Consider the following 20,922-nt stretch of genomic DNA (forward strand, 5'->3'; position numbering starts at 1 on the left):
ATAAAATAGAGTTTCTACTAAAGGCAGAAGTATATGAGTTAAGGGGAACTCAGTTCCATACCCTTCGGATAACAACATGTAGAAACACCAAGAAAAAAATGACTAAAAATATGCACAAAAAATAAGCATCTTCAAAATAGAAAATTAGTAAAGTGTCAGTAAAATAAAAATTTAGAATACTATATTACTGTTTATTATATATACCAATCCTTACCTTTACTTGGAACTATGTATAGTCTTTGTCACAGATTTGGAATGTATTGCTTCCTTGCCCTCACTTTATATAATCCTTCACTTCCTTAATTCATGTTTCACTGTAAAATAAGGTTTCCTAATTCCTCAAACTTCCAGTGCCCTCCCCCAAATTACCTTGTATTAATTTTATATAAATTTTATATTTACTTCTGTGTATGCTCTATTTTCCTAATTGAACATAGGCTTCCTGAGGGTAAGAAGTTCATTTTTGTCTTTTTAACCCATCATCTAATTCACTGTCTAGCATATAGGAAACACTGAATGCTGGTTAAGAAATGAATAAATGATACATTTAAAGTAATTAAGCAATGATTAACTCAGGTAAAAATTGGAAAATCAAATAAAAGAATTAGAAGAAAGTAAAAAATTACAGCAGGAACTCAGAGGTTCAGAATTAAGAGGGAAAGAAATGGAGGAAGTGACAAATTGCAACTATGACAAAAAACTTGAATCAAATCCAGTCTCAGACACTTAATAATTACCTAGCTGTGTGGCCTTGGGCAAGCCACTTATAACCCCATTTGCCTTGCAAAAATCTTTAAAAAGAAAAAAAGAAAAGAAGAAAAGAAAACTTGAGTCAACCAGCAACAAACTTCTTTCAGTGGACAATGGAAGTTGTGCATAGCTCATAGCAATAATAAGAATAGATTTGAAAAATCCCTGAATTATCCATAGAATTGGAAAATATGCAGAATCAAGAAGCATTTAATCTATGAACTCCCTGAACCAAAAATCACAAAGCAATGGTCTCAGAATTGCTATGTCCCTGGAAATGTAGAAAAACTCATACAGTGCAATAACTAACAGGATCATGAATCTAAGTATTTTTGAAAATCCTTAAGAAACTGGAAAGCAAAAGAATAGTATATTAACTATAGAGAAAACATTTTTAAAAACATGTAAAAATTTATTGAAAATTTGTAGATTTCATAATAGGTATCTCTAAAATGAAAAAAAACCAGATTGGAGAAAAACTTTACAGTAAATATATCAAATATAGTTCTTATGTAGGTAATCTATAGACTAATATATAATTCCCAATGTTCAAAAGAAATTAAGAGATAATTCTTGAAGGAAAAATTCACATTGCTTAATAACTTCATGAAAAAGTAACTTAATTCTCTAATAATCAGAGAAATTTAAATGATCTTACATTATTACTTAATTCATTAGAGTAACAAAAACTAATAACTGGAGCTGTGGGAAAAGGAATAGTCTAACATTATCAAAATTATCTGAATGTTTTTGAAAGCAATAATGACAAACATACTCTTTTATCCAACCAGACCCCTGTCAGGACTATACACCAGAACTATCAAAGAAATAGGAAGAGGATCCATATGTACAAAAATAATTATAATAGGTCTTTTTTGTCAAGACAAAGAATTGGAAAGTTAGGGGTATCCTAAGCAAGTTACAGTATATGGATATAATGGAGTACTGTTGTGCCATAAATGAAGATGAAAGGGATAGTTTCAGAGAAACTTGGGAAGACTTGTATACATTGATGTAGCATATCCAAGGGAGCACTATAACAGCCTTGTAAAGAAAATCATCTATGAAAGATTTTAAAATTCTGATCAAAGCAATGACAAACCATAACTCCAGAGTTCCCTTATAAAGCACGTTACCCATCAATCCATCAATAGAGAGGTGATGAACTTAAGGATATAGAGTAAAACTTTTTTTCCCCTGACCAGTGTGGAAATTGTTTTCTTGGCCTATATGTATTTGTTAGAAGGACTTTTTCCACTGAAAGGACAGAAGAGGAAAAGAAAAAAGAAATACACATTGAAGCAAAAAATTGTTTCTAATTTTTGACCCAGAAATCTCATTGCTAGGATTTTTTCTAAAAATATATAAAGGAAAAACAGGAATTCACACACACACACACAAACACACACACAGAGTGGTTGTTTTACTTCTAATTACAAAAAATAAAAACTGGAAACAACCTGTCAAAACAAAATTTCACTTTTTTAATAAAATTTTATGTAGTGATTTTATCTCTATACTCAACAGAAATCTAGTCATGAAAAACATATAACTTTCATTTGGCACTACACCTTCTCAGTTTTCTCTACCTTTATTTTCTCTTTGGCATCTCCATTTTCTGCATGGCTGTCCTCTCCCTTAGTGATGTCAGCCTTTACTTTTTTCATTCTCCCTTCTCCCTTAGTGATGTCAGCCTTTACTTTTTTCATTCTCCCTTAGTGATGTCAGCCTTTCCTTTTTTCATTCTAGGTAACTTCTTCATCTTTGAACTAAAATCTACTTCCTTATGTCTTCCCATTTGTTTTACTTTAATTCTTTTTGCTCTAAATAAATCTAAACTCTTTCCACATGACTTTCCTCCATTCCCATTCTTGCCTCTTGATGAACCATTTCAACTCTACACTATGTTCTGCTCTTAAATCCCTTGTCCCCTTTCCTATTGTCACCCATCCATTGATAAAATGAGTCCTTCTGCATGATTTCTTGCATCTTCTTCCCATCTTCTTCAGCATATTGTACTAATTATCATACTCCTCTCAAATCTTCAGTTTCTCTCTATTTACTTGTTCTTTCCCTGATGACTCCAGACTAAAACAAATCTCTGCCTCCTTAAAAAACACTTCCCTAAAGCAGTTTATGACTAAGGAAGATATAGAGAACATCACTAAAAACAAACTAGATGATTTTGATTACACTAAATTAAAAAGCTTTTGCACAGACAAAACCACTGTAACCACTATCAAGAGAAATACAGTAAATGGGGAAACAGTCTTTACAAATAATGTTTCTGACAAAGGACTCATTTCTAAAATATACAGAGAACTGAATAAATTTTTTTTTAAAAAAAACCATTCCCCAATTGACAAATGGTCAGAGCATATGCAAAGGCAGTTTACAGATGAGATCAAAGCAATCCATAGTCATATGAAAATTTTCTCTAAATCATTACTTATTAGAGAAATGCAAATTAAAGCTTCTCTGAGGTACCACCTCACACTTCTCAGACTGGCCAATATGACCAGAAAGAATGACCATCATTTTTGGAAGGCTTGTGGGAAACCTGGGCCAATAATACATTTGTTGGTGAAGCTGTGAACTCATCCAACCTTTCTGGAGAGCAATTTGGAACTACACCCAAAGGGCAACAAAAATATGCATACCTTTTGACCCCGCAATACCACTACTGGGTCTATACCCTGAAGAGATGATGAAAAAAGGTTAAAAGCATTACTTGTACAAAAATGTTCATAAGAGCCCTGTTTGTGGTAGCAAAGAATTAGAAATCAAGTAAATGTCTTTCAATTGGGGAATGGCTTAGCAAACTGTGGTGTATGTATGTCATGGAACACTATTGTTCAATTAGAAACCAGGAGGGATTGGGAATTCAGGGAGGCCTGAATCAGTTCTATGAACTGATGCTGAGTGAGATGAGCAGAACCAGAAAAACACTGTACACCCTAACAGCAACATGGGGGGGGATGATGGACTTGCTCATTTCATCAGTGCAACATTCAGGGACAATTTGGGGCTGACTGCAATGGAGAATACCATCTGTATCCAGAGAAAGAACTGTGGAGTTTGAAGAAAGACCAAGGACTATTACCTTTAATTTAGAAAACAAAACCTGATATCTTATTGTCTGATCTTGCTATCTCTATACTTTATGTTTCTTCCTTAAGGATGTGCTTTCTCTCCCATCACATTCAATTTGGATCAGTGCATAACATAGAAACTTGCCTTCTGTGGGGGGGAGGGAAGTAAGATCGGGAAAAATTGTAAAACTCAAAATCTTTTTTTTTTTTCCTGGAAAACTTTTTTATTGTGGGGGAAGAAGCAGGGCAGCTGGACAGTTTAGATGATTCCAATCTTATTGGCAACATCTAAAGCATCATAGTCTGGGGTAAGCCGGACATAGGCCTTCTCTCCATCAGGCCGGATCAGTGTGTTGACCTTGGCCACATCAATGTCATATAGCTTCTTTATGGCCTGCTTGATTTGGTATTTGTTGGCCTTGACGTCCACGATGAAGACCAGGGTTTTGTTATCCTCAATCTTTTTCACAACAGACTCCGTGGTCAGAGGGAACTTAATGATGGCATAGTGATCAAGCTTGTTTCTCCGAGGGGCACTTTTCCGCGGGTATTTTGGCTGCCTGTGAAGCCTTAGCATCTTGGGTCTCCTGAAGGTGGGCGAGGTTCAGATCTTCTTGTGGCTGTGGACGCCCTTCAACACCGCCTTCTTGGCCTTTGGCGCCATCTTGGGGGAAAGGGTCTTCCGCGCTGCTTCTCACAGGCTTATAGTGCTCGTCAAATAAAATCTTTTTAAAAAAATATAAGAAATTTTAAAAATTAAAAAAAATCCCCCAAATCCTACCATATTCTTTTTACTATTATCCTATATCTCTTCTCCATATCTTCTATTCCTTCTCTTCTAAATCCTTTCTGGTCTGGTTATTTCTACTTTGTTAATTGCATATTCAATTCATCGATATGCTCTTTCACTTATTTATTATTAACTATGTTTAGAAAATTAAATTTTCTACTAAGGACTATTTTTTTTGCCTTGTTACCTTATTTTTAACAAAATTATTTTTTCTCTTATTTGTCATTTGACTCACCCTTTTTTTCAGGACTAATTTATTTAGACTTCAATTTTTATTCTCTATTTCTAAGATCCTTTATTCCAAAGGATTTTTATAGCATCATTGTTCATATGTTTGTGGGATTTTTAAATACATGGTCATGGATAGGATGTCATCCTTGAAGATTTTAGCCAGGCCTGACAAGAGATATGTCATTGCACATCACTATTTTTGTGAATCAGATTACTTAGAACTCTGCTTCATTTTCTCCTTTTGTGCTGATTTCAGTTTGCATATTTGTTTCATTCTCCATTTGTTCTCATGGTAGAGAAGGAACTAATCAAGTGGTGCCAAAGCTTTCCCAGCCTACACCTTTCATTTCTTTTTTAATATTCTCCTCTGCATCCTCTATTCCCTAATCATACTCCTTTTTGCTATTTCTCCCATCTTTCCCCACCACGAGTTTTTTCTAGCTTTCAGTAAGGCAGCTAACATTTATTAAACCCCTACTATGTACAAACACATTTAAATGCTGAGGAAAGAGGCAAAAAAAAAAATCAGTTCTTCCTCTTCTGAATCTCACAGTCTCATAGGTAGAGATGACATACAAACAACCATGTGCACCCCAAATATATGCAGGATTAATTAGGGATAATGTCAGGGGAAAAAACTGAGAAAGAGGTCTTCTAGAAAGTGGGACCACAGCTGAGACTTGAAGGAAGGCAGGGAAGCTCATAGGCAGAGGCTTGGAGCTGGGAGATGGAATGTATAAATGTATAAAGCTGCTGCAGGGAAGCCAGTGTTGCAAGATTGTAGAGTCAGTGGAGAAGAATAAGGTGCAAGAAGACCGAAAAGATAGGAAGAGGCTAGTTGTTGAGAATTTTTGAAAGCAATACAAAGAATTTTATATTTGAACTAGGCACTAATAGGGAACCACTGGAGAACTTTATTCATTTCTACTTTTTAGAAACTCTGGCTTCCTTTGAGACTCAGCTCAAATGATGCCTCCTGTAGGCTTTCTTTTCCAATTATTTCTACTATTAGTGCTAAACAGTTTACTTTGATTTATTTTGTGTCCTTTGTTATGTACCTATTTGTTTATATTTTCTTCCAGGATGCAATTTCTTTCAGAGAAAGAATGTTTTTTCTTTTTTCTTAGTGTTTAGCATAGTTTGCCTTGCATATAGGAATACGTAATAAATGCTTGTTGATATATTTATTTATAGCACTTACCAGTAATTGAAACTAGCATTGATTTTCAGATCTCTAAGCCAGAAAAGGATTTCAGATTTATTTTTTCCCCTTCATTCCTCCTGCCCCATAATTACATTTCTCTCTTTTCATCAGTTTTAAAGAAATAGCTTAAAAATTTTTTGTGTTCATGTTTTTGGCTTAAAATTGATCATTTATAAGCTAAAATATTTTTGGAGTTAGGAAACCTAGATTGTTTATAAATCACTATTCTTTGAGAAGAATAATATAATATCTAACTTTGCTTCTGATTTTAGTTGATATTGGAAAATCATATTGAAGAATGCAAATTCCCACCAGATCCAGATGCTGTATGTTGTTATCAGAAGTGCAATGGATATTCCAAAATACAGATATATTTAAATGATCCAGACTTCAAGGTAAAAAAAAAGGCAATAATAACTTTTAAAATTGATTTCAGTAATATTTGGGGGTTTTTTGTTTTTTTGGGGGGGGTTGCAAAGCAAATGGGGTTAAAGTGGCTTGCCCAAGGCCACACAGCTAGGTAATTAAGTGTCTGAGGCTGGATCTGAACTCAGGTACTCCTGACTCCAGGGCCGGTGCTCAATTCACTGTGCCACCTAGCTGCCCCAGTAATATTTGTTGAAAGAAATCTAAGTAATGTTATATTCTGAGACCGTGTTTGAAAAAATATAACTACCTGTCTCTTTGGGACTTGGAAATTAATTACTTTCTTTCTTCCTTTCTTCTCACACTGATACCTATAACTTTTCCAGGGGAATAGGTCTCTAATCCAACTTTTTCTCCTATACTATATGTCATAAAAATTCTAATTAGAACCAGAAAACAAAATGATAATTTTTATTGGTGACTCATATTTACATGCTATGTTAACAATTATGGATGACAGCAGTGGGATCTAAGGTTTCGTAAGCAATATCTGAACCAATAATATTCTCTGTAATGTCCTCCAGGGAAAGAGAACTGTAATTTTCTTAGAAAATTTTTACAAATAATGAGCCAGAAATATGCTTTCCTAATTCTTCTATTCAGAGTCAGGTAGCTTAAGTGTAATCCGTCTTTCATGTATCAGATATTGTTCATGTCCTCTTCTACATCTGCATCTTTTGTTCTGAAACTAAATATTCCAAGTTATTTCACTAAATCATTAGAATTATTTAAATCTCATCTTAGTCATTTTTCTGTACACCCTGTCTTCAATCAATGAATGCATTACCTAGATTAAGACAGAAGAAAAAGTTTATTATATTAAAATATATAGTATATATCAAGGCATTTATTGAAATACAAATGAATTCAAATTATATAGTTGGTCTAATTATCATATAATAAACTTATTTATGATACCATCATGGAATTTTGAAAACATCTAAATAGTTATTTTTAGTTTTTCTTACTGGATCCATATAATAACCAATAATATTAATGTTCAAAAATGAATTAATGTAAATTCTTTTGAATTTCAGGGTTTTATACGAATGAACTGCTGCCAGTTTTGTAGAATAGAATTTCACATTAGCTGTTGGAAAAAATTAAAAACAACAATTTTTAATGATAAAAATGACAAGGTAAGACATACAGGTTTCTAGAAGTTATAATGTTTGTTGCATGTACTTTTGACTTTTCTAAAGGAGATTCTGTGTTCCTTTCTAAACTGTAAAGTTTGAGGTTTTGTTACTGCTTAAAGAATCTTACACTTGTGAAGAGACTTCTTTTTACAGTATACCCATTAAGGGGTCATCCAGGCTTTGACTTAAGAGACCCCTAATCACTTTTTGATAACTCCAAGTGTTAGTTTTCACTTCAAATACTTGAAGACTGCTATTATGTTTCCATAAGTCTTCTCTGATCTGTGTTGAACATTTCTGTTGTATAACCCTTCCTTGTATGCCATGAACTTGGAGCCCTTTACAATCTGCCTTCTTTCCTTTGAATGCTCTTTATCTTATCAGTGACCTTAAAAAGTGGTCAAAATGAGGGAAGCATGAGTGGCATTGTCACTTTTGAAGGCTATGCCTCTCAATGCAGCCTGTTTGTCTTAGCTTTCTCATCTGCCATTTCCCACATTTCACTCATATTGAGCTTGTTTTCTGCTAAACCTTATCATTTTTATATGAAATCTTGTTTAGCCATGTTTACTTGATACACTTGAAATTTATTTTTTTAACTAAAATGTAAGACTTTATATAGACAGGGACCAATATTCTGTATGTATTTTAAGCCACATATTGACTTTTTTTATTTTTTTAAATATCTCATATATACATACATATATATATGTATATGTATATATATGTGTGTGTGTGTATATATATATATATATATATATATATATATATATATATATATATATATATATGAGAAATATCTGTTCAGGCCAGTTTTATGGGCTACAGATGGTCCATAGCTACTTATTTGACACCTCTGCTCTAGATTAAAATTTTAACAATAGAATAGAAAACATTTCTTAATAAGGCAAACTGAGTACCCAGGTCCTTAAATACTTTTACAGTCAAGGTTTTTTATTTTGATTTCTTAATATATAATAACAAATAAAAATTTACTCCAAATTCATTAACCAACTCTAGTTTTAAAGCATAGAACCTTGAATAAAATGTTTTGTTAAGCATCCTGACTGCTCTGTGTTTATTTTGGCTTTAATGTAGCATTTGTGTAAAAAATAACAAAACTAATATCTATTACATGTTGAAAAAACTCTTAATCTTTCCTGGCTTTAGTTTCTTTATCTTTAAAATAAAATAACTAGATCAGATAACCTTCTAGATCTTCTAGTCCCTTCCAGCTCTAAATATATAGTTTTATAGACATTTAAAACATTTAGAAATGTGATTTTATGAATAGAAAAAAAAAGTGGAAAATGAACTTTCATTCTATACTGACACTTAAAGCTATATTTTAGCATGTGATGTTTCCACTTCCTCATCTTGTAATTTGTCTTGTAATCTGATTTCTCTTCTCACATTTCTTTCTTTTAAATTTTTAAAAATTTATTTAAGGCAATGGGGTTAAGTGATTTGTCCAGGGACACACAGCTAGGGAGTTATTAACTGTCTGAGGCCGAATTTGAACTCAGATCCTCCCGACTCCAGGGCCGGTGCTCTATCTACTGCACCACCTAGCTGCCCCTTGTTCTCACATTTCTAATAAAACTTTTCCCTCTAAGCTCACCAAAAAAACTCCTTAGCACCAAATCTAATAAATGGCTTTTGTGTCACAATCTACATGACTTCTCTTTTAGTAATAACACTGTTGTTCCCTTTATCTCTCCTAGTTTCTTTGACTTCTTATTATCATGGGTTTCCTGCCTTTCTGATTGTTCTTTCTCTCCTTACTGACTTCCCATCCTCTTCTTATTCTCTTAAAGTAAAATTTCCCCAAGATTCTCTCCTTGTGTCTCTTCTTTTTCTAGATCCATTTCAGTGACCAAATCTGCATCTCTATTTGGGATTTCCTACTTTCCACAAGACAGCTTCATCTGGATGTTGCATTAATATTTCAAATTTAACATGTCCTAAAATGAACTTGTTTTCTTTTTAAAAATGATAAAAACATTAGTAATACTTAAAACAAAAGTTTTACTATCACTTTCCAAAACAAAAGGACACATTATTAATACTTAATACTACAGTTGTAATCCATTGCCTTTCTTCTAAGAGGAAAAGGATATACTTAATCCCCTGAACACTGCATTGATCAGAATTCTGATGTTTCTCAGTGATGTTTCCTTTGTATTAAGGACATCGTGTAAATTCTTATCCTGATTTAGCTTATTTCATTTTGCATAAAGTCACATAAAATATCACCTTGTTAATGTGAAAAATATTAGAATCTTTAAAAAATTAATTTGAGATTAAACATAGTTCAGGTATCTGCTAGAGAATTATATATAGTAATCAAAATATTCAGTTTCTCCATTTTTTAAAAAAAGAATAAACAGAATCATGTTCATGTCACTCAGGATCTGTAACCAGATGTTTTGATAGGTAAAAACAAGCCTTTTTGGATTTGATGCAAGTAAGAATAATTAATATAAACTTGGCTTCCTTCAGAAAATTCTCTTATTTCAGAGTATTTGTTCCGGCTGTTTCTGGAGAAATATATAAGTTTTATTGTGCAGTAGTTCAATATTAGAATTGAGTTTACTTCTCATTATGCCTATTTCCCAACCTATTCTTTTTTTTTTAAGGGATTACTATAAATCTACAAAACTAATGGGATTAGGCAATACACCATATGGGGGCTTTTTATACCAAGCTATATAGAGCAGAATCCTTAAAAAAAAACAAAACACGTATTTTCTGTTCCAAGTACCGACAGCTAGTTGTAGGGAGCAAAAAATTCCAAAAATCGAGGCTGTTTACTTCCTTGAAATACTGCCCTCTGGTGACCTCTGTCTACAGAGTCAAATTCCAAGATTCAGCCTTTTGAAATTTACCTAAGAAAACCTGTCACATTGTGTTAGCTATATTGTGTCATGCACCTTTGAACTTGTGTTCTATAAAATTGGAAATAAAATAATATATGCCATCTTTAGTACTCTCTATTTTCTGATAGTAAGCCTTTTCTTAAATAAGCTTTTCCTTTAAATTTCTTTACATACTTTTATGTTCTATTTTTAGTCCAAAAGATACAATTTAACTTTACTCGGATATATATTTCCTATTTCCATTTTACAGGATTTTCTCCAAGAAACTTGTCTAACTCCTGACTGTAGAGGCAGTATTTCTAAGATTGTTATCTTTGGTGCAACTGGTCATATTAAATGTGAAGTAAGTATCTTCTAAAAGCGAGATCTGAGTAAACTAATAATACCTTCATGTAGCCCTGTGGACCCTCCCCGTTTCCCTCCCCAAAATTATCTCAGTTTACACTTTGAACACCAGAGAAAAATGCAAATACAGTTCAAAGCAGTGATAGTTAATGAAATAACCTAATAATAGAATAACACTAGCCCCTCCTTGAGTTTGTTCTCCCACAAGACAACCTCCCTGAGAAGACAAGACAAGACAAGACAAGACATACATAAGGATTGTATAGGACATTCTTGTGATCAGGACACACATACTGAAGGACCATTCATGCCTCTAGTGCTACAGAGCTGTCACTGTCTTCAGGAAGGCTCCTAGCCAGGAATTGCTTCTCAGATTTCATTGCTTTAGTAGATCTTCCACTACTTTCTGGTACTTAATGAGCTTTTCACCACATAGTCACAAAAAAAAACTTGCATTTTTTTCAAACACTTCCACCTTCCTTGGTAATTCTGTAGTTAATAAACCTCTCTCTTTCAATCAGCACTCTGCTTCTCACTGGACCTCAGCTGAACCAAAGTAATAAAGTTTTGCGCTGAGGTGCAATATTCAGAACTTCCTGCTGCTCTCTCTACTATCCTCCAAAGGATGCTGTGATGAGCACCCTAGTTCTCCCTCAGTCAGTCCTGAGCCAGTAATAATGAAACTCAGCCAATGCCTGTGAGATGATTCTTTTTACCTAGACCATTCTCAGAAGATAGCAGGCAGCCAAAGTCAAAATCACTTCTCTTCTTTGATCTCTTCTTTAACTACTTGTTAACTACTTGTTATAATTTGTGGCTGGAAGAAGTAGAAAAAGAAAGCACCAGCCTTTCCTACTATTGTAACTAATCAGGCCTTTGTAATTTACATAGAACAGAAAAACATATTGAAAGAGTTTCTTCACAACAGTTTCATTCAGCTTTTTTTTTTTATGAATTAAAGTCCTGGGGATAGTTTTCTCAATCATAATTGGGTAAGATATGAAAAACTAAAAGAAATCTATGACAATAATAGTAGAAATAATCTCAAAGGAGATAGTAATAGGAGTGAATTGTTAAAAGCAGATTTCAAATATAAAACATGATTTCAACCTGGACATTTATTACCTTCTTTGAGCTACCAAATCAAGGTGAAAAGAGTTTCATAGCCACAGGCTAAGAAAAGTGACTGAAGAGAGCTAATAGTCTTCCCTAGCACAAACCCCTACTGAATAGAGAATATAATCCTTTATCTGATGACTATAATCAAGACACAGTTAAGGGTGAAAAGGTAGTCCTCCCCTGTTTTCTATATTCTTACTAAGCACAGCATTTCTAGTGAATTTTGGACAGGATATTAAGTGACCCTGAAAATATTAGTTGAAGACAGACTGGAAGGGAGACATGATGCCACAGCAGAGAATAAGAGCAGGACTTACAATGAGATAACTTGATGTCTTCAGAAGACCCCAGTTCAAATAGCTGGGAAGAAGCAGAGGCAGGAGGTGAAGTGACAAGGTGAAACAATGGATGAAGTGCTAGACCTAGAGTCAGCAAACCCTGATTCAAAACCAGCCTGAGTGTGACTCTAGGCAAGTTACTTAACTTCTGTCTGTGTCGTTTTGACTGCCAAATGAGGATAATAATAGTATCGACCTCACCAGACTGTTGTGAGAATTAAATGAGGATCTTTGTGAAAGCATTCAGCACAGTGCCTAGCAGGGAGGAGATGCCATAAAAATACCTATTCTCTTCCCCCTTCATCTACATGTATGCCTGTCCATATGTTCACATGTAAATATTCCCAAGCATGCTCCTTTTGCAAGACCACTCTTCCCCCTGAAAGGACATATATTTATGAAAGTGTGTTCAGAGGTCAATCTGTTACTATTGTATTGCTTTACTAGTTTATCAAATGTCTTGGTTTTACTAAATTTTCTCTCTAATTCACTAGTAAAAGTAAACACATTAACAGAAGCTTGTGAAAACATTAGGAATAGCTTCTGATATCCTGTGATAGAGGGAGACTCATGGGGTTCTTTTAAAATTTAATTTAAATTAGACTTTTAGCTCTATATTATGAATGACACATTTTTATTATCATAGGGAGGAAAAGGCTTTTTTCTGATTTTATTTTATTATTGTCAACTTTGTTTTTGTAAGTATTTTGTTCTTAAGAATGGAAGAGTAACATTTCATCAGTGCAACAATCAGGGACAATTTGGGGCTCTCTGCAATGGAGAATAACATCTGTATCCAGAGAAACAACTGTGGAGTTTGAACAAAGAACGAGGACTATTACCTTAAATTTAGAGAAAAAAACTGATAATCTCACTGTCTGATCTTGCTATCTCTTATGCTTTATATTTCTTCCTTAAGGATATGATTTCTTTCTCATCACACTCATCACACTCAATGTATACCATGGAAACAATGTAAAGACTGACAGATTGCCTTCTGTGGGGGGAGGGAAGTAAGATTAGGGGAAAAATTGTTAAACTCAAAATAAATAAAATCTTTAATTTCAAAAAAAGAATGGAAGAGTAATACTTCCAACTTAATTCTATTTACAGAATAATTTTAGCAGGAATAATTTTCCTAAACTAGAATTTATCCTTAAAACTTGTCACTCATCACTTAAGAAGTTGGTAGGTTGTTGCTTTTTTATTCTTTATCTTTACAGTTAACTTATTGAGATGTACTTTCATTTCACTTTTCAGGGTTTTTCATTGCTTAATCATTACAAGTTTTCTACTGAGTATTTTGTGAATTTCTGAAACATTTAATCTTTTGTGACATGTCTTTTACTGTTTAAATAACTATAAAAATATGAATCAAATTCTAGACATTATCTTTCCTTTTTTTTAAAGTTTGAACATAAGATCACAAAAGAAAGGGATCCACCAAGACCTGTCATGAAACAGAAATGTTCTAGGTAAGAATTCTAACTGATCAGTAGATAAGATGCTCAAATTAGAATATAATTGTGTTAAATTCAGGTTTCTAGATTACGCTATTTTTAAATTATTTTTTCTGCATTTCAGAGGTGTTTAAGAAAAAACTTTAAGTAAATCTGTTAGAAATTTGATTCAAGTTCTCTTAGATATATGTGTACCTATTGTTTATGTATTAACTACTTTTCATTAACTGGTAATATTTATTAGCCTAGAGAAATTAAAAATTAAAGAAGAAAAAAAAGTAAAGAGAAAACTTCAAAAAAAAGAAGCAAAAAAAATAGCAAAAGAGAGAATGGAAGAAAAATCTAGAGAAAGCACATCATCTAAGCCTGGTGACCATAAAGGTATGCAGATGTTTATGGTATTTGTTTGAATAATATATTTATATATCACATAGTCTTATGAACTTAGGTTTATCTATGGTAATTTATTGGTTTCCAGTTCAGCTCATTTAGACAATTATCACTAAAAATGTACTTACAAGTCAACAAGCTTTTTTAAAGCTTACTTTGTTTCAGGAACCGTGCTAGGTGCTAAGCATACAAATAACAAAAAAGAAACAATTTCTATTCATGAAGAGCTTACACTCAAACTTAATTTTGAACTCAAACGAATACATGGCAGTGACATTTGAATGTGTTTTAGAAACTCTACTTTACATAGTGTGATTACGCTAGATAGATAACCAGTCTTGAAATCAAGAAAATCTAAGTTCAAGTCCTATTCAGTGATGCACAAATCATCTCATGTCTCATGTTCCAGGCAACTCTAGGTTTCTGATCTACATAGGCATGAAGTGCTTCCATACCAAGAATTTCACACACTGAACAACAATAACAACAGCTAATATGTATATAAAACTTTAATTACACATTAGTCCTTACAATAACCCTGTGAATCAGGTGCTGTTATTATCCCCATCTTACAACTGAAGAAACTGAGAAGTTAAGTGATTATATATATATCTCCATCATCTCACTGTCTGAGGTAGTATTTGAACGTGTATTGTCGTCCTCACTCTAAGTCAACTGCTCTAATCATTATGTCTCTTCATCACCAGTGAAGAAATCAGTTCAGGACCAAAATAAAGTAATCCTTGGGAGTTGACTAGCAGGATCATGATAGGGAACTCAGGCATGCAAGATTTTTACTAAGTTGAAACAGCCCTTCAAGTTTTCATTGCTCATTCTTGTTGAATATTCCTTTGACTAGGGCTCAGAAATTATTAGAGAAAAATCTTAGAAAATATTAAAGTAGTATACTATATCATGGGAAAGATTCTGTGGAATGAGAAATGGTTTCCATAAATAATTCTTCCATCATAAGTCCTCCCTCTAAAAAGGAAAACAGTTAAACAAAAACAATCTTCATAGTGACCACATTTAATTCACCTCACTACCTAGAGGAGGGAACTTGGATTTACAAACAAGAAACATTCCACATACCTTTGAGGATATTCTCTTTCTACAACAGCTTGATATAGATGTCCTCTTGTGAACTTTCTTCAGTGCTTTGGAGGACTTTATTATATATGACATACCCAGAATTGTCAGCTCCTGTCTCCTGTCTAGAAACCCCCAGGCCATACTATCACCTACTTCTGCCTGCTATAAGGCACATCTCCTGGGTTTCACATGCTGGAACATAAGTACCTTTAACCAGGTTAAATATGAAAGGAGCAGGCTAATTAAACTAATTAAATTGGACAACCTAATCATTTGTTTCTCTCAAGAGATCTCTACCTAACCACTTAAGCTGTGGACTCATTCCTCAGTGGTTAGTACAATCATCACCTCACCATACTCTTTCCAATTCCTACTGCTAGCTTTCTTAATCCCATCCTCTTCAATCTATCTGAAATCGGGACATCTTCTTTTTCTCTCACTGTCTTCTAAACTTTTCTCTACTCAGATTTCTAGCTTTCTCATTCATCCAAAGTTACCAATGATCTCTTAATTGCTAAATCTTATGGTCTTTTCTCAACCCTTATTTTCATTGCACTCTTAGCAGTCTTTCACATTGCTGATCACCCTCTTAGATGTTCTAGAAAGAACTCCAGATTTTTATGACACTGCTTTTTCTTTGTTCTTTTTCCGACCAACTGCTTTTTAGTATTCTTTTTTTTTTTAGGAGTTTTTTTTTTTTTTTTTTTGCAAGGCAAATGGAGTTAAGTGGCTTGCCCAAGGCCACACAGTTAAGTAATTATTAAGTGTCTGAGACTGGATTTGAACCCAGGTACTCTTGACTCCAGGGCCAGTGCTTTATCCACTGCACTACCTAGCCACCCCTTTAGTATTCTTTAAGCTTGATCTTCATCTAGGTCTTGCCTGCTAACCTTGATGTCTTTAAAGGTTCTGTCCTTGACCTTCTTTCTTCTATCTTTTATTGGGTTTTTTGGTCAGCTTCTATGGATTTAATTATCATATCTATTCAGATGATTTTCAGAACTCTATATCCAACCCTAAGTTCTCTCCTGATCTCTGGATTGCTCATTTTAACTTCTTAAATTCAGCGTGCCCAAAGCAAAACTCATTATCTTTTTAAAAATCCTTTTAAAAATATTTTTGTTTCAGCCAACTTTTTCACTGTCTTCCCCTCTCTCCCCTTTAACTCCCTTACCCTAGTGACAAGAAAAACAAAAGCCATTACAAATCTTTCAAGCCAAATTTCCAATTGACCATACCCCCCCCAAATTGTCTCATTCTTCATTCTGAGCCCTTCACCTCTGTCAGTACATAGGTAGCATATTTCATCATGAGACCTATTATTCTGGTTAGAAAATATTTTGATAAAAAGTATTTTGATATTCAGCATAATAATATTCTAAAACATTTATATATGTCTTTTCTGCCCTTTCCTACCTATTTCCCATTTGAGTGAAATAGACTTCTTTTTTTGGTTCATTATTTTATATTATTACAATAATCTTGCTGTGAGAGTAAACAAACATAAACCCTCTTTACCCCCCCCCAAAAAAAATGAGAAACCTCAAGAATAGTGGGGGGGGTGTACTTCAGTCTATGTTTAGATTCCAATGGCTGTGTCTCTGGGATGAGTTGCCTTCTTTATTACAAGTCCACAAAAGAAGTTGGTTCAATAATTTTCCCACAGTTGCTATTACTAGCTGTATTTCCCTCCGCTCTGTTCCTCCCCACTCTCATTTATTCTATTCTCTCTCTCCTTTCACCCTGTCCAAAAGTATGTTCTATCTAAGTACCCTCTCCCACAATCTTCCTCTTTTCTATGACCTATTTCCCCTTCCCTCCCCACATTCCCCCTCATCCCATCCCTTCTCATTTTTCTCTAGGGTAAGGTAGATTTCCTCTCACCCTATTAAGTGTGTATGTTATTTCCTCTCTGAGCCATTTCTGATGAGAATGAAGGCTCACTCATTCCCCCTTGCCCTTCCCTGCTTCCACTCCATTGGAAAAGCTTTTTCTTGATTCTTATATGAAATATCTTAGCCCCTTCTTATCTCTTTTCCTTTCCTCCCAGTACTTTCCTCTGTCACCCATTGACTCCATCTTTTTACTATATTATACCATTATATTTATCTCCTTCCTGTTCCCTGTCTATATATGCTCCTTCTAACAGCTCTTATAAATGAGAAAGTTCATATGAGTTATCACTGTCTTCTTCCCATGCTGGAATACAAACACTTCAACAACATTAAGTTCCTCATAATTAGGTCTTCTCATCCTCCGTCTCTATGGTTCACCTGAGTCCTGACTCAGAGATCAGACTTTCTGTTCAACTTTGGTTTCAGTAGGAAAGCTTGAAAGTCCCCTGTTTTATTGAAAGTCCATCTTTTCTCCTGGAAGATGTTCAGTTTTGCTTGGATAGTTGAGTCTCAGTTGTAAACTAAGATCTTTTGCCTTCTGGAATATCATATTCCAAGCCCTAGGAGCCCTTATTGTAGATGCTGCCAGATCCTGTGTAAACCTGACTATAGAGCCACGGTATTTGAATTGCTTGTTTCTGGCAGCTTTTAGTATTTTTCTTTGACTTGGGAATTTTGGAATATGACTGTAATATTCCTGGAAGTTTTTCTTTTGGGATCTCTTTCTTTTATTTTTAATAAGTTTATTTTTTATTTATTTGTTTATTTTAATTGTGGTTCCCCCCTCCCCCCAGCAAGGCAATGGGGTTAAGTGGCTTGCCCAAGGCCACACAGCTAGGTAATTATTAAGTGTCTAAGTGTCTGAGGCTGCATTTGAACTCAGGTACTCCTGACTCCAGGGCCAGTGCTCTATCCACTGCGCCACCTAGCAACCCCGACAAAAATATTCTTCTGGTTCTACTCCCTTCACTTTCTATCAGTTCATGTGAATCTTTCCAAAGTATTCCGAAAGCATCCAGTGCTATTCAATTTTGTCATCTTCTGAATCTTCCATGGGACTGAAGTAATTTTCTATGGTCAGATTCTTCTTGCTCTTCAGTCACTCTGGTGTGACAGAGTTCTCTTGCCATTCCTTCAAGCTGATCCCAGTGATTCCCTGGGTCAGAAGGTCTGGAAATCTCCCCCCTGCCATGGACCCAGGCGTCCCCAGGGATCTAGGCACCTGGCCCAGCTGCACTTGCATTGACTTTTTCCAGCCCCTGGTCCCAGTGAAACAGACCTTTCCTGCAGAACTTCTAAGTTGTCTTGGACTGAGAAATTGTATCACTAAGTCTTTCTGTAGGTTCTGCCCCTCTAAATTTTGGCTAGAGTCATAATTTGATGTTTTGGGAGTTTTTAGGGGAATAAGTGTCCATGAATTCCTGCCTTCACACCGCTATCTTGGCTTTACCTCCCGTGAAATATACTTCTAATCTTCCTTCCTGAGCAATAAGAGTGAGATTCAGGTATCAGCTGCTCCCTCCCACTCCAAACCCTTCACTTTTTATAAATTTCTATTGTATACCCTGATTAAATTAGATAATGTTGCCTAACCTTTCTTTCCTTCCTAATGTATTCCTCTTTCCCTTTCTTTCCAGTCTTCTTTTAAGATGAAGACATCACAGATTCACTCCTAGCCCCTACTTAATTGGGCTATTCAACTGCTGTTAGTCATTCCTACTATATTTCCCTTACTAACTCAGAATATCCCTCCACCATGGATCTTCCAACCCTTTTTATTCCTCCTCAAACCTCCTATGGTTCTCCTACTCACTTAACAAAGGGCCTTTGATATGTTTTAGAGAAAAAAATGAAACCATTTGCTGAGACCTCTCCCTCTTCTCCCCTCTTCTTCATCTCCTTTCACCCCAGATGCCTTCTGCCACTATCTCCTCCTTCATCTCTATCTCACATGATGAAGTGACCTTACTCCTTACCAAATCAATCTTTCCCTCTCTACTGACTCATGCCTCATTGTCTATAAACATGCCCATATCTCTTCCATCCTTAAAAATACTCACTTGATCCAACCTTTCTGTTAACTATCCTATTTACTGTCTCTCTCTTTGTAGCTAAACTCCTCAAAAAGGCTATTTACAATAGGCACCTAGACTTTTTCTTCTTTCGCTCTCTTATCAATCCATCATCTTCAAAGTTTACTAGGGATCTCTTAGTTGCCAAGTCCAATTATCTTTTCTTTGTCCTCATTCTCCTTGATTTCTTTGTAACCTTTGACATTAAATCACTTTCTTCATCTTGATATTACCTTCCCTCCAGGTTTTCAGGGCACTAGTCTCTCCTGCTATTTCTCCAATCTCCTTTGCTGGATCTTCTTCCAGATCACACCATCTCACTGTTGGTGGCCCCCAAGGTTCTGTTCTGGACCTTCTTCTCTTCTATACCGTTTTACTTACTGATATCATCAACTCTGATGAATATACCTACCATATTTATGCTGGTATTTTTCAAATATTCCTATCCTTCCCCATATTATCTGCTGACCTCCAATCTCACATCTCCATCTACTTTTCAGTATGTATACAGGGAATACATCTCAAACTGGATATCCAAAAGGCATCTTAAACTAAATGCTTCTAAACAATTCATTATCTTATTTCCAAAATGCCCTCCTCCCCCAATACCATAGAAGGGAACACAATCCTCTCAGTCCCTCAGGCTTGCAACTTAGGAGGAATCCTTGACTTTTACTCTCTCTCACCTCCCATAGCCAATCCATATCCACCTCCAAAACCAAATTATCATGCTCTGTCAGTTTCACCTTTTCAATATTTCCTTCTCTCCTCTGAGACTGCCGCCATTCTGGTGCAGGACCTCTGTCACCTGGACTATTGTAATACTCTGCTGTGGGGTCTACTTGCCTGAAGTCTTCCCCCCAATCAGTCCTGCATTCAGTCCCCAAAGTGATTACTTCACCTCTAGGATCAAATATAACATGCTCTATTTGGCATTCAAAGCCCTAACCTTCTACCTTTACAATCTTTTTATATCTTTCTCCCCCCACCATGTGCTGTGAACAAGTTACTCCATCTCTCCACTTCAGGCATTTTCTCTGACTGTCCCTCCACCCATTTATCTCCCTAACTTCCTTTAAGTTCAACTAAAAACCCAACCATTGTGCATTTCCTATTTATCTTGTATATGACTTGCTTTATATATATTTGTTTGCATGTTGTCTCCCCATAAGATTGTAAGCTTCTTCAGGACAGGAACTGTCTTTTGCCTCTTTTTTGTATTCTCAGTGCTTAACACAGATTCTAGCACATAGGAGGGGCTTAATAAATGTTTATTAATTATATTGATACAGAGGATCATGTGGATTTAAGTCCAGTGCTTTTTTTACTAGTATCCATTTTAACAAAGTATTTTTCTTTCATTACTGTCATAATCATCCATGAAGTTTTAAAAATTATTTTTTTCCAGTTATGTAAAAATAATCTTAACGTTAATTTTTTTAAGTTTTGAGTTTCAAATTGCCATCCTCCCTCCCTTCCCTTCTTCAGTGAAGGGCAAGCAATTTGATAATGATAATGATTATACATGTACACTGATACAAAACATTTCCATATTATTCATATCATAAAAGAAAGAAAACAAGAAAAATAATTTAAAAAATTTTTTAAAAACATTTGCTTTGATCTACATTGACATTATCTCAGTTCTTTCTCTGGAGGTGAGTAGCATTTTTCAACGTAAATCTGTCAGAATTTTCGTC

General features: G+C 34.8%; 2 protein-coding genes across 8 annotated transcripts in view; one reads left to right on the top strand and one right to left on the bottom strand.

Moving 5' to 3' along the window:
• The window catches only part of TTC3 (tetratricopeptide repeat domain 3), a 187,913-nt gene that overhangs the window by 91,719 nt on the left and 75,272 nt on the right, over nt 1–20,922 (top strand). For all 7 annotated transcript variants that reach the window (XR_012473988.1, XM_074213971.1, XM_074213968.1 and 4 more), the window contains 5 exons: nt 6,340–6,462; nt 7,531–7,632; nt 10,762–10,854; nt 13,724–13,788; nt 14,018–14,154. Coding sequence is in view for 6 of the 7 variants with exons in the window: in XM_074213971.1 (XP_074070072.1) it covers nt 6,340–6,462; nt 7,531–7,632; nt 10,762–10,854; nt 13,724–13,788; nt 14,018–14,154 (520 nt within the window). In the remaining variant the exon portion in view is untranslated. The remainder of the gene's footprint in view (nt 1–6,339; nt 6,463–7,530; nt 7,633–10,761; nt 10,855–13,723; nt 13,789–14,017; nt 14,155–20,922) is intronic.
• Nucleotides 4,045–4,422, bottom strand: LOC141506849 (large ribosomal subunit protein uL23-like). Its single transcript, XM_074213973.1, has one exon. The coding sequence runs from the start codon at nt 4,417–4,419 to the stop codon at nt 4,102–4,104; it is 318 nt and encodes a 105-aa protein (XP_074070074.1). The 5' UTR covers nt 4,420–4,422; the 3' UTR covers nt 4,045–4,101.

Source organism: Macrotis lagotis, chromosome 1, assembly GCF_037893015.1.
Source record: "Macrotis lagotis isolate mMagLag1 chromosome 1, bilby.v1.9.chrom.fasta, whole genome shotgun sequence".
In the NCBI taxonomy this organism is placed as follows: Eukaryota; Metazoa; Chordata; class Mammalia; order Peramelemorphia; family Peramelidae; genus Macrotis; species Macrotis lagotis.

Excerpts from the sequence above, each read along its gene's own strand:
- LOC141506849 (XM_074213973.1), bottom strand. The coding sequence starts at position 4,419 with ATGCTAAGGCTTCACAGGCAGCCAAAATACCCGCGGAAAAGTGCCCCT.